This window comes from Nannospalax galili, unplaced genomic scaffold, assembly GCF_000622305.1.
Source record: "Nannospalax galili isolate Female #2095 unplaced genomic scaffold, S.galili_v1.0 scaffold290, whole genome shotgun sequence".
Taxonomy (NCBI): Eukaryota; Metazoa; Chordata; class Mammalia; order Rodentia; family Spalacidae; genus Nannospalax; species Nannospalax galili.
In genome coordinates this window covers 6,875,426-6,887,805 of record NW_008331486.1, presented here as the reverse complement: position 1 = coordinate 6,887,805, position 12,380 = coordinate 6,875,426, and the positions used below count along the sequence as shown (strand labels likewise).

At 51.6% G+C, this 12,380-nt stretch overlaps 1 protein-coding gene across 1 annotated transcript in view; it reads left to right on the top strand.

Moving 5' to 3' along the window:
- Positions 1-12,380, top strand: part of Hmcn2 (hemicentin 2) — a 173,908-nt gene that overhangs the window by 107,188 nt on the left and 54,340 nt on the right. The window contains exons 48-58 of the mRNA XM_017796457.1: positions 579-692; positions 1,519-1,605; positions 2,728-2,919; positions 5,175-5,348; positions 5,471-5,584; positions 6,075-6,217; positions 6,940-7,090; positions 8,156-8,374; positions 10,711-10,824; positions 11,164-11,351; positions 11,683-11,779. Of these exons, the coding sequence (XP_017651946.1) occupies positions 579-692; positions 1,519-1,605; positions 2,728-2,919; positions 5,175-5,348; positions 5,471-5,584; positions 6,075-6,217; positions 6,940-7,090; positions 8,156-8,374; positions 10,711-10,824; positions 11,164-11,351; positions 11,683-11,779 (1,593 nt within the window). The remainder of the gene's footprint in view (positions 1-578; positions 693-1,518; positions 1,606-2,727; positions 2,920-5,174; positions 5,349-5,470; positions 5,585-6,074; positions 6,218-6,939; positions 7,091-8,155; positions 8,375-10,710; positions 10,825-11,163; positions 11,352-11,682; positions 11,780-12,380) is intronic.

Genomic DNA, 12,380 nt, shown 5'->3' with positions numbered 1-12,380 from the left:
GGTCAGTGGCCCATCATTTGTTCCCTGCAGCCTGTGGAAGATGGTAAACACATTTCCCACTTGGTAGGGTTGTATAGATACAGGTGCATTGTATAGATGGGAGCACAGAGACTACTTCTAAGTCCAGAACAAAGGGAACTGGCAATCAATTAGTAATGTCTGCCAAGAGTGTAGGAATGGAGGTGATGGTATGTGTATATTAGCTGTCCTCTCCAGGTGGGTCCTACAAGAGTCCTCTGAGAGGAGCTGGCTCCATCTCTCCTTAGGAAGAGAAGGCCTTTATTCTGAGCCTCTAAGAGAAGAATGAGAGTCTGAAATAGACCAGTACTATTGAGCCCACTGCTGACCCTTACCTTAGTGCAGAGTCACTGAGGGCCAGCATGCTAGCTCCTTCTTTCTAGAACAGGGTTTTCAAGTTTATTCTGGTATTCCATCCTTTTCTTTACTCTCGTGCCTCAGTTTTCCCACCTGAGAAATGGAACACTGAAGGCAGATGTCTAGTTATAATCTTGACATGGTGGATTGGGTGAGGCTGCTCAGAGCTATGCCAGAGCCCACACCCTCCCTTCCCTCCTCAGGTGGCTGGATGCTGAAGATGACCCAGGCACAGGAGCAGGACAGAGGCCTCTATTCATGCCTGGCCAGCAATGGGGCTGGGGAGGCACGGAGAAACTTCAGTGTGGAGGTGCTGGGTAGGATGCAGTGCTCTGTTCGTGGGAGTACCAGGAGGCCTGCTCCCACTGGGGAGCTTCCAGGGTGGGCAGAAGATGGGCAGTCTGTGTCTCATTTTTCTTCCCTCATCAAAACCTCTACTCTTGGGGATTCACCCGCCTCTGCCTCCCTAGTGCTGGAATTAAAGGTGTGTGCCACCATGCTCTGGATGGCACACACTTGCAATCTCAACACTGGGGAAGCGGAGATAGAAGACTCCCGGTGGCTCACTGGCCAGCCAACCTAGCTTACTTGGTAAGTTCCAGGCCTGAGACCCTCTCTCAAAAACACCAAAACAACAGTAACAACAACAACAAAGGAGGGTGTGGTAGCTCACACCTTTAATCCCAGCACTTGGGAGGCAGAGGCAGACAGTCTTCTGTGAGATCCTGATCTGCATAATGATTTCCAGTCCAGCTAGGGCTATAGGGAGACCCTGTCTAAACACACACACACACACACACACACACACACACACACACACACACCCCTCATGAGAAATGATATTTGAAGTTAACCTCTGACCTCCACATGTACATGTGCATACATACATACATGAACACATACACTCAAAACCTCTGCTATGAAGCTGCTCTGGAACTTCCAGATGCAGCAGGAGCTAACCCAAAGTGGAAGGGAGCAAATACTCTCAACACCCCCACACTGCCTTCTCTGATCGGGTGGCCAGCACTCAGCCTGGGAGCAGGCACTGGGGTGTGGGAAAACGCGGTACCTGAAACCTGGCTTCCTGCTGTGTCCTGCGTGTGCTGCCCAGTTGGTGACTGTCTGTCTCACTGCCTCTCCCAGTTCCTCCCAGGATTGAAAACGAGGACCCAGAGGAGGTTGTCAAGGTACCTGAGGGACGGACTGCGCAGCTGGAATGCAATGCCACAGGTGAGGACTATGCAGTTTGGCAGGCCCCATCCCCGTGGCTACCCACTGGGGGTCTCTCTGCGGCTCACCATCTGCATCAGGACCCTCTCTTATGCATTTACTGTTTTTGCTCTACTCACTGCCTGACTGTAGTCAGCTGCCAGGACTCTCCACAGCGCCTCTTTGTCTGACCCCTAATACCCCATGAGCTCCATCCCAAGTCCCAACTGCACTAGGGCTTCCCTGCCCCAGCTCTGACCACATAGGACCATAATGGCCTGTGTCTGAGCTCTTAGAGGGCTGAGACCCTTGCCACCATGAGTTCCTTAGTGCCAGGCAAAGTAAGCTCCCACTGATGCTACTGAAAAGATGGCTTGGTGGGTGGATGTTTGTGGGGATAGAGAGAGAGATGATGGATGAATGGGTAGGTGGATAGATGGATGTTTGTCTGGATGAAGGAAAAGATGATGGATGAATGGATAAATGGATACATGCACAGATGTATGGATATTTAGATGGATGGATGAAGAAATAGGTGGATGATGGATGAATGGACGGATGGACAATTGGATAGATGACTGGACACTAAGAGGGTTGGGAGATAGATGGATGTTTGGATAGATGGATGAAAATATAGATGATGGCTAAATGGGTGAATGGATGGATGGATGGTTGAATAAATAAGTGGGCAGTATGTGGGTAAGAAAATAAATGGATGGATAGATGGGTGGTTGGGAGAGTAAATGGATGAAGAGATTGTGTGGAAAAATAGACGAATGGGTGGGTGGGTGGGTAAGAAGATAGATGGACAGATGTATGAATGGATAGATGATGGGTAAATGTGGATGGATGAATGGATTCATGAATGAGCAGTAAGTGGGAGGACAGATGGACAGACAGGTGAGTAGATGGATAGATGGATGGAATAATTATCCATTCCATCTTGCCTGTCTGTACCAAGCAATCTCTGTCCAGTCCCCAATGAGGACAAACTACCCAAATCTGAAGGAGAAGCACAAGCCATTCCTGCTCTGCTTCACAAGCCTGTGCGATGCCGTGTCTGTCTTGGCCGGAAGTAGCCTCTGATCTGAGTCCATTTGGTCAGAGCCTGCTGAATGGTCTCACTGTCTCCTCTTCACATAGGCCACCCACCACCCAAGATCACATGGTTCAAAGATGGTCGGCCCCTGGCTGTTGGAGACCCCTATGAGATATCCCCAGATGGCATCCTCTTATGGGTCCCCCAAGCCAACCTGTCCAATGCCGGCCACTACTCCTGCATTGCTGCCAACGCGGTGGGGGAGAAGACCAAGCACATGCAGCTCAGTGTTCTTGGTGAGCTCCGGGCCTCCCCTGGCCACTCAGGTGCTGCAGGAGGGAACCCACACTTCCTACAAACCACCCAGTCTTTCTTTTCATTTCTCTAAGTATGAAAGCAAAAATAAAATAAAAGGAAAGACTGGATGACACATTACCCTCAGGGCATGAAGGGCCTAGGGGCACGCCCACCACCCTGGGCCCAGACTCCTGATCTTCCTGCCTCTACCTCTCAAGTCCTGGGGTTACAGGTATGGCCACTGGGGAGGTGGAGGCAGGAAGATCAGGAGTTCAAGGTCAGCCTCTGATACACAGCAAGTTTGGGGCTAACCTGGGCTATAGGAGACCCTATCTCAAAAAAACAACCAAAGAAACAAACAAGAAAAAAAAAATCATAATAGTTCTATTAAGCATCTATCACCGGTCAAGCTGAATCTTCACAGTCGCCCTTGGAGTTGGGAGATGCTGTTCCCCATGTCAGTGATGAGATTATGGAGTTCAGAGAGGAGATGTGATTCAGGTCTTGATGGTGGGCCTGCCCTTAAGCCTTCTATATCCTGAGGATGATGTGTTACCTACTGTCCTGTTAGGCTGGGAAACTAGAGAATGGCCCAAGTGAGGAGCCCAGGTGACCTTGGTAAAATCTGCTCCTAAGACTACAAGGAGAGATGGCTCAGTGGTTAAGAGCACTTACTGCTCTTGCAGAGGACCCCAGCTCAGTTTCCAGCACCCACGTCAGGCTTGTCGGGTGACTCACAACTGCCTGTAACTCAGTTCCAGGGGATCCAATACACTCCTCTGGCTTCTGTGGGCACCTGCACTCACATGCATATACCCTCACATAGTCACATATAAATGCACACAATTTAAATATACACACACATTTTTATATATATATTTCTTCGAAAAAAAAGATGGGCAGATGGACTGGGTATGGTGGTGCACACTTTTAATCCCAGCACTTGGGAGGCAGAAGCAGGAAGATCTCTGTATTTCAAGGCCAGCCTGGTCTACATAGTGAGTTCCAGGACAGTCGGAGCTAGTGAGACCCTGTCTCAACAAAAAATGAGATAAAAAAGACTAGAGGTAAAAGGAAGAGTTTGATCAGTGTGACAAAATGCATGAGAAACCAATCTCAGGGAGTTTGTTTATGGGGGGATATGTGTGTGTTCATGTGGTGTGTGCACACATATGTGGAGGCAGAGGCCGACATCAAGTGTCTTCCTTGATCTCTCTCCACCTTCTTTTTTGGAGACATGGTCTCTCACCGAACCTGGAGTTCATCAATGGGGATAGGCTGGGTAGCCAATGAGCTTCAAAGGTCCTCCTCCTCCCCCCCACTCCCCCATCCCCCACTCCCTGGACCCTGCCCCCACCCTCACTCCCCCACCCCCGCCCCCAACACTGGGATTACAGACACCACTATGCCTGACTTTTATGTGTGGCCGCTGGGGATCCAAACCCAGGCCCTCGTGCTTTCCTGTCAGGCACTTGACCAATGAAGCTGTGTCTTCAGTCCCAGGAAGGGTTTATTTTGCTTATAGTGTCAGAAGTCTCAGTCCATGGTCTCTTGGCTGGTTTGTTCTGGGCCTATGTGTGGTAAGACAGTACACCATGGTAAGAATGTGTGGTGGGTCAAAGCAGCTCACCTCATGGTGGTCAGGAGACAGAAAGAGACAGTAGTAGGTCAGGGACAAGAAACAACCCCAAGAACATGCCCCCAGGGACCTCCTTCCTTCACCCAGCTAGGCCCCACCCCTCAAATCCACTCTTTCAACATGTCATTCAATAATAAATCACCAAGTAGATGCAGCCACTGGGGTCAGATCCCTCATGCCGCAGTCACTGCTCAGTCGTGTGCCCACAGCTAGGGACCAGGCTTTAGTCTGTTCCTTGACAACATCACATCCAAACCTTCACGTTGCCCCTTCAGAGGCTGACAAGGACCGTTTTTAGGATCCGTGAAACAGAACAGGGATTTGTCTCCCGCTCCTCCTCAGCAGAACCAGGAAGGCTCTGGTTAGATGGGCAGCTAGGCCTTGTGTTGAGTTGATGTTGACAGGTATTGGGGAGACTGAGACTGGTTGTTCAACTTGCCTATAGTATAGCTCATGGCAGAGGAGGGATTGGCTCCCCCGAGCTTCAGTTTCCTGTCTGTGTAACACAACAGCAGCACCAAGGTTAGAGTTCTAACGGTCCTGGTCTTTGGGGTCCACGGGCCCAGGGCCGGAGTCGTCTGTGTCCACCAGGGCCCTGCTGCCTTCTTTTCACAGTGGTTCCCACCATCCTGGGAGTGGCTGAGGACAGTGCTGATGAGGAGGTGACGGTGACCATCAACAATCCTATTTCCCTCATCTGTGAGGCGCTGGCCTTTCCTTCCCCCAACATCACCTGGATGAAGGATGGGGTTCCTTTTAAGGCCTCCAAGAATGTCCAGCTGCTCCCAGGTGATGCCCCAGGGGTGGACAAAGAGAGGATAGGTGACTTGTCCTCGGGCTAGGTCAACCTGAGTTCGTGGACATGGTGAGGGCCAGTTGGGGGGTGACCTTGGCCTCTGTTTCCCAAGCAGGTACCCATGGGTTGCAGATCTTGAATGCCCAGAAGGAAGACTCCGGCCAGTACACATGTGTGGTCACCAATGAGCTAGGAGAAGCCACAAAGAACTATCATGTGGAAGTCCTCAGTGAGTCCTCCCCACTTCCAGGACACCAGCTGGATAGGCAGGAGGCTGTCTGGGAGTCCTGGTCAGACTTGAGACCCAGGTGCCTTCCTGTGGCTATGTCTTAGAGTCACAGGCAGCCATGGGGGGAGGAGGGCTCCAACTTTCCCTATTCTAATGCTGAAGGTAACTAAGCAGTGGGGACAATGTTGGGACTTAGGTCATGTGACTCCCAATCCCTCCCTGACCACTATCTTCCTTTGCCACTTCTGTGGAGGTTCAACCCAGGGTCCCTCAGCTTGAAACATGGTCCCCAAGAAGATGCTCTGGAGGTGACCCCAAGAATCCCCCTGCTTCATACCCTCCCTATCCCGTAGCTTTCTTAGTCTCAAAGTGGATCAGGTTACCTTCCAGGGAGACTGCCCCCTGCTTTGGAGACCGTTTCCAGGACCAGTGAATCAGGGTCTCATCACCCTCTCTGGACCTGTTCCTCATACCTTCTATGGCTTTTCAGTCCCCCCTTCCATCTCTAAGGATGACTCCTTGGGGGAGGTAGGTGTGAAAGAAGTAAAGACCAAAGTCAACAGCACCCTGACCCTGGAGTGTGAGTGCTGGGCCGTGCCCCCGCCCTCTATCAGCTGGTACAAGGATGGACGGGTGAGTGTGGGCCCCTTGAGCTCTCTCCCCTCTGGTTCCCACTGGCCCTGCTTGGAACTTTCTAGAAGAGAGCCCTGAAGGCACCTGACCCCAGAACTGACCTGAACTGGCTCTGTCCACACTTTAGCTTTCAATGAAAAATCTTCTAAAGCATTAAGCTCCATCTGCCCCCCCCCCACTTCCTGCTCTTCTAAGTTTGAGATTATATGAGTTTGATTTGACAAGGTTACTGGGTGGTCCCATCATTTTATATTGTGGTTTGGTTTTTACTGATTAAAATATAGAGTAGGGGGGTTAGAGAGATGACTCAGAAGTTAAGAGCACTTACTGTTCTTCTAGAGGACCTGGGTTTAATTCCCAGCATCTACATGGCAGCTACTCCCACCTGTAACTCCAGTTCCGGGGGATCTGATGCCCTCTTCTGGCCTCCATGGGCACTGTACACATGTGGTACACTTACATACATGCAGGCAAAATACATAAAAATCTAAAAATAACAAAATCTTTCAACAATAATAAGTAAAATATAAAGTGGAAATGTGGTAACGTGTTTGTAATCCCAGCACTTGGGTGGTTGAGGCAGGAGGGACAGAAGTTCAAGGTCATCCTTGACTACTTAGTGAGTTTGAGGCCAGCCTGGGCTACATGTGACCCTGTCTCAAAACAAGCATTTTGCTTTCTGATCTCAGACCCTCTCCCTTCCCTCTCTGTCCCTCCCCCAGCCTGTGACCCCCAGCCAAAGGCTCCGTGTTCTGGGGGAGGGAAGGCTGCTCCAGATCCGGCCCACGCAAGTCTCTGACTCTGGCCGATACCTGTGCGTGGCCACCAACATGGCTGGTGAGGATGACCAGGACTTCAATGTTCTCATTCAAGGTGTGTCCTGAGGCGGGGCAGGCTGGGTGACAACTAGTGGACCCAAAACAGGATATTGGCACAGAAGAGAAGGCCATGAATCACAGGGGATGGTGTCGGCTGGGGATGGGGAAGGCTGGCCCTTGGCAAGGAGTCCCACACAGGCATTGCCCATGGATCAACCATCTCAACACCACAGAGGAAGGACATGTGAAGAATGAGGTCCAGGAGATGAAGGTTCCTGCCTCAGATCAGGATTAAGTGTTCGGGAGGCAGGCAAGAGAAGGAGGAACAGGAGCCTGGGAGTCTGGGAAGGAGGTTGGGAAGGAAGGAGAGAGACAGGGATGTGGGGAGGATGGGAGGCAGGAGAGGAGCCAGGGAGGCTGGAAAGGAAGCAGAGAGGCTGAGAAGTCGAGTCAGGTGAAGGAAGGGCTGGATTTTGTTGGGTGGTACTTTAGGGTGGCCTGGTAACATCCTCCTCTCTGCCATATCTGGCCCTCAGCTGCCTCCCTGGCTCTGTCGTTACTGGGCTGCGTGCCCTGGAGATGTCACCTCTGGACCTTGGTTGCATCTTTTCCAAAACGCAGCTGATCTGATCAAAGGCCCCTTTGGGTCCTAACTGCTGAGGGCTTTGTACCTCTGTGTATGGGTACAGAAATGTAGGCCAAAGCTTGGTGGGCCAAAACTTCCCTCAAAAATCTTTCCATGTTACTGAGTCCTTTGGTTTTGTTCTTTTGAGTCAAAGTTTTACTGTGTAGTTCAAACTGACCTGGAACTTGTGATCCTCCTTCCTCCGCCTCCTAAGAACGAGAATGACAGGATGTATGCCAGGACACCCAGCTGTGAGGATTCTTTGAGGCCTTTAAACAGGAACTCCATAGGGTGGGAGGGTTTTCCAAGAGCAGCTGCTCAGTAAACCCCAGCTCCCTGAGGGAGGAAAGTAAAGAGATACCGCCACTGCAGGACAGGGTATGGCTGAGTGGCAGGGTTTGGGGTGCCTCCTAGGCTGGCAGGAGATCTCGGTGCGCAGAGGGGTATCTCTCTCCCTCCACTGTGATCCTAACAGCTTTATCTCCTCTCCCCCAGTGCCCCCCATGTTCCAAAAGGTGGGTGATGCTGATGCAGACTTTGAATTCCTGCCCCACGAGGAGGAGGCCCGGGGTGGGGTGACAGAATACCGGGAGATCGTGGAGAACAACTCAGCCTACCTGTACTGTGACACCAATGCTGTCCCACCACCAGAGCTCACGTGGTACAGGGAGGGTCAGCCCCTGTCAGCCGCGGACGGGGTTTCAGTGCTTCAAGGTAGGCCAGGCTGCACGATGAAGTTCGCTGCTCCCGGCTCTCCTTATGGAGGCTATCTGCAGTGTGATAGGCCAGGCTGCACGATGAAGTTCGCTGCTCCCGGCTCTCCTTATGGAGGCTATCTGCAGTGTGACTTCAGGGCCACTCTAGTCTGTGACTGAAATTTGCAGAGGCTAGGATTTGGATGGGGTGGCCCTCTGTGTCAAGTTTTTAGAACCGAGCTTCCTACTCTGGGTCAAGTCCCTGTCTGTGCTTTGGGATCTGTGTTGGTCTGACATGGTCAGGAAAATGGCATGCCTCTCTAGGGGAAAGTAGCTTTCTTTTTTAAAAAAAAAAAATTATTATTTTTATTTTACGTGTATGAGTATATTGCTGCATGTACGTAAGTGCACCTGTGTCGTGCAATGCCAAGGAGCTCAGAAGAAGGTGTTGGATTCCCTGGAACTGAGTTATGGATGGTTGTTAGTCACCGTGTGGGTGCTGGGAATTGAACCCAGGTCCCCAGAACGCATGCAAAAAGCCAGGAGTGGTGGCGTGTACTTGTAATCCTAGCACTGGGGAGGCAGAGACCGTGTCCTGGGGCTCTCTGGCCAACCAATTTAGTGTAATCAGTGAGTCCCGGGCCAGCGAGAGACCCTGACTCAAAAAAACAAAGATGGGGGCTGGAGAGATGGCTCAGAGGTTAAGAACACTGACTGCTCTTGCAGAAGACCTGGGTTCAAATTCCAGCACCCACAGGGCAGCTAGCAACTGTCCGTAACTCCAGTTCCAGGGGATCCAACGACTTCTTCTGTCCTCCTTAGGCATTGCACGACACGGGTGCACTTACATACATGCAGGCAATACACTCATACACACAAAATAAAAATAAGAAATTAAAAAAGCAAAGATGGACAGCTCCTGAGAAATGACACTTAAGGTTGTCCTCTGACATCCACATGTATGTACTCATACATGCACCCTCACCTGCACACACACACACACACACACACACACACACACACAGAGCTCAGCAAGGTTGTGACCTCAACACAGAAGATCCTCTCCGTGTTTCAGAGTCTACACTGTTCTCATAGCTGATAGCATGTGAAGATTTTGTATTTTCTTTTTACCATTTAAAAAATTTGCTTAGTAAAGGCTTGTTAATTTTTTAAGTGAGCCTTTCATTTTGGAATTTCTTATAAATGGTTTTGAATTAAAAGCTCCAGGATGAGGCTTAGAGATGTTTGGTTTCCCTTTGCCTGGGCCCTGGGGGACCAGCACTCAGCTCTGGTCTGCCCACTCTACCAAGTGGTGGGGGTGATGGGATGTTCTTCCTGCCTAGCATCTGCATCATGGTCTCCTGAGTCCAGGCCAGCACTGAGGCCACACTGGGGACAGATAGTTGGCTGTGATAGACTCTGATGAGCAGTCACACCAGGCTTTGAACTTGACCCTTGCAAACGAAAGAGCCCTGAGGCTCTGGGAGACTCCTTGCATATGGAAGCTGTTTGTCCAAATTAGAAATCCCAGGACTCAGTCCTAACTTGCCGCTGACCTCGAACCAGGACCAGGACCAGAACCCTGGCCACACATCCTGGGTCACTGTGGGCTCAGTCATGGGAAGATCCCTAACATGGATCAAGTTGATCCCAGCCATCTCTTGAACCCAGACCCCGGTTACCCAGACTCAAGCACCGCTGCTGAACTCTGACCCTGGTCACTGACCAGGTCACTGACCTCTAGTCTGGAACCCATTAAGGTCATGGTCACAAGTTGACCTGAATTCTAACCCTGACCACAAATTAACCTTAGTCTTCACCTGAGCCCCACTGTGACTTTGGCCTCCCCTCCCGTAACTTCATGTCAGATGTCTTTTATGCTGACCCTGGTCAAGTCACCCACAGCTGGGCTGGTGACCTCTAACCCAGAATCCTCATCACAGAAGGGTCTCTGCTTGAATCCAGTGCCAGCCCTCACAGATACCAGGTTCTGCCCCGCTGATTCTTGGTTGCAGAGGGTCCAGGTGGCTCCTCCCCTCAACTGGCACAGACCTGGAAGCTACCTCTTCTGACCTTTGCCCTTTGGCCAACACTGCTGGAAGCTTCATTTCCCCATCTGTAAAATGGACTCTCACGAACACTTGCACTACTGAGCCTGTACCAGAGCCTGGCACACAGCAAACTGTTAACTCAACTTGGTCTTGATCCTTCCCTTGACCCTCAATTCTCTGCTTCTCAGATGAGAGAGTGGGTGACAGTGATAGGCCCTGGGTCCTCCATAAGAAAAAGCAGTTTCCTTGCTTCAGGCCAGGACTCTTGTCCCTGAGCTCCGGCCTCTGTCCTATGTCCCTACAGGTGGCCGGGTTCTACAACTGCCCCTGGTGCGTGCAGAGGACGCAGGGCAGTACTCATGCAAGGCCTCCAACGAGGTGGGCGAGGACTGGCTACACTATAGACTGCTGGTGCTGAGTGAGTGCCCTAGCCAGGAAGGACAGGGGAGGCTCCGACCAGGGATGGGGCAGAGCGCCTCTGTGCTCAGGGGATTCATAACCGCATTGTAAGCTTGGGCTCTGAAGTCAATCAGAAGTAGCTTTAAATTCCCAGTTGGTCACTTTCTAGTTGTGTGACCTCGAGTCAACTCCAACCTGTCTGAGCCCCAAATTTCTTAGCTGCATTCAGGAATGGGAGATTTAGTGAGGAAGGCACGACGAGCCCCAGGCTGTGCTTGGCACCAAGAGCGTCCCTTGCCTCCAAACTTCACCCCAGCCATGTACCCGGACCGTTCCTCACTCTCCTCTCCCCAACCAGCTCCCCCTATGATCCTGGGTGACACAGAGGAGCTGGTAGAGGAGGTGATCGTCAATGCCAGCAGCGCCGTCAGCCTGCAGTGCCCAGCCCTGGGGAACCCGGCACCCACGCTTTCATGGCTTCAGAACGGGCTGCCTGTGTCCCCAAGTCCTCGGCTGCAGGTCCTAGAGGAGGGACAAGTCTTGCAGGTGAGATTAGGCCCCTCACAAGATGAAGACACTCTGGGGCAACTTTGGGAACCCAGCGATGATGTCATCTGGGCCAGAGGAGACCCTCACCCACTTAGCTATAGAAACCCACGCAACTCTAGCCTCACTCCCCAAGATGCCATACAGAGCCCCAGATGGGGGCCTGAGAGGGTCTGCTGGGATCACTGTGAGTGCCTGAGGCCTACATGTCTGCTGATGGGACACGGGGTGCTTGTGGCAGCGAGGGGATGAGAGGTGGAGACCAAGGGTCCTCCGAGTCCATTCAGAGCCATCAGCATTGGTTTCCTGGCACTGACTCCTACACCCACAGGTTTCCACAGCAGAGGTGGCTGATTCTGCCAGCTACATGTGTATAGCGGAGAACCAGGCAGGCTCAGTGGAGAAGCTGTTTACCCTCAAGGTCCAAGGTGAGACAGCTGGGGGGGGAGGCTCTGTGGGTATTCCCCTCTCTGAGGATGTCTTGGGATCCACACTTAGGGTTCAGGACCCCAGCATGGCCCCAGCCACATCCCAGGACAGAGAACATTTGGGAGGTCTTGATCACATCTGGGCCAACCCCAAGTGGCTAGGAAAAACTTTAGAGGGGACAGCTCTTCCTAGGCCTGTAAAGGACCATTATTGCGTACTTACTATATACCTGACATGGAGCTAAGAGACTCCTTCCAGCAAAGACAAGAGGCTGACCTGACTTTACAGTCATAAAACAACTCTGAGGGGTCACACTGGTAAGAAGGTCTCACCACCACTGAGTCTGCTCTCAACCACTGTGTCATCATGTGGGGACAGATGTGGGGACAGCTGTGTCCCCTAGGATGGAAGGGACAGTATTGAATTAGGAAAATCAAGAACTCAAACCTGAATAGCTATCTGGGCTCCGCCAGTGATAGCTGTGTGGCACTGAGAATGACTCTTCCTCTCTGACTGCCACCGTGTGCTCATGCGCAAGGTGGATGTTGTCCTTGTTGGGTTATATGAAGGTAGGCTAGGTGTGGCTGTGGGAGCTTGGGA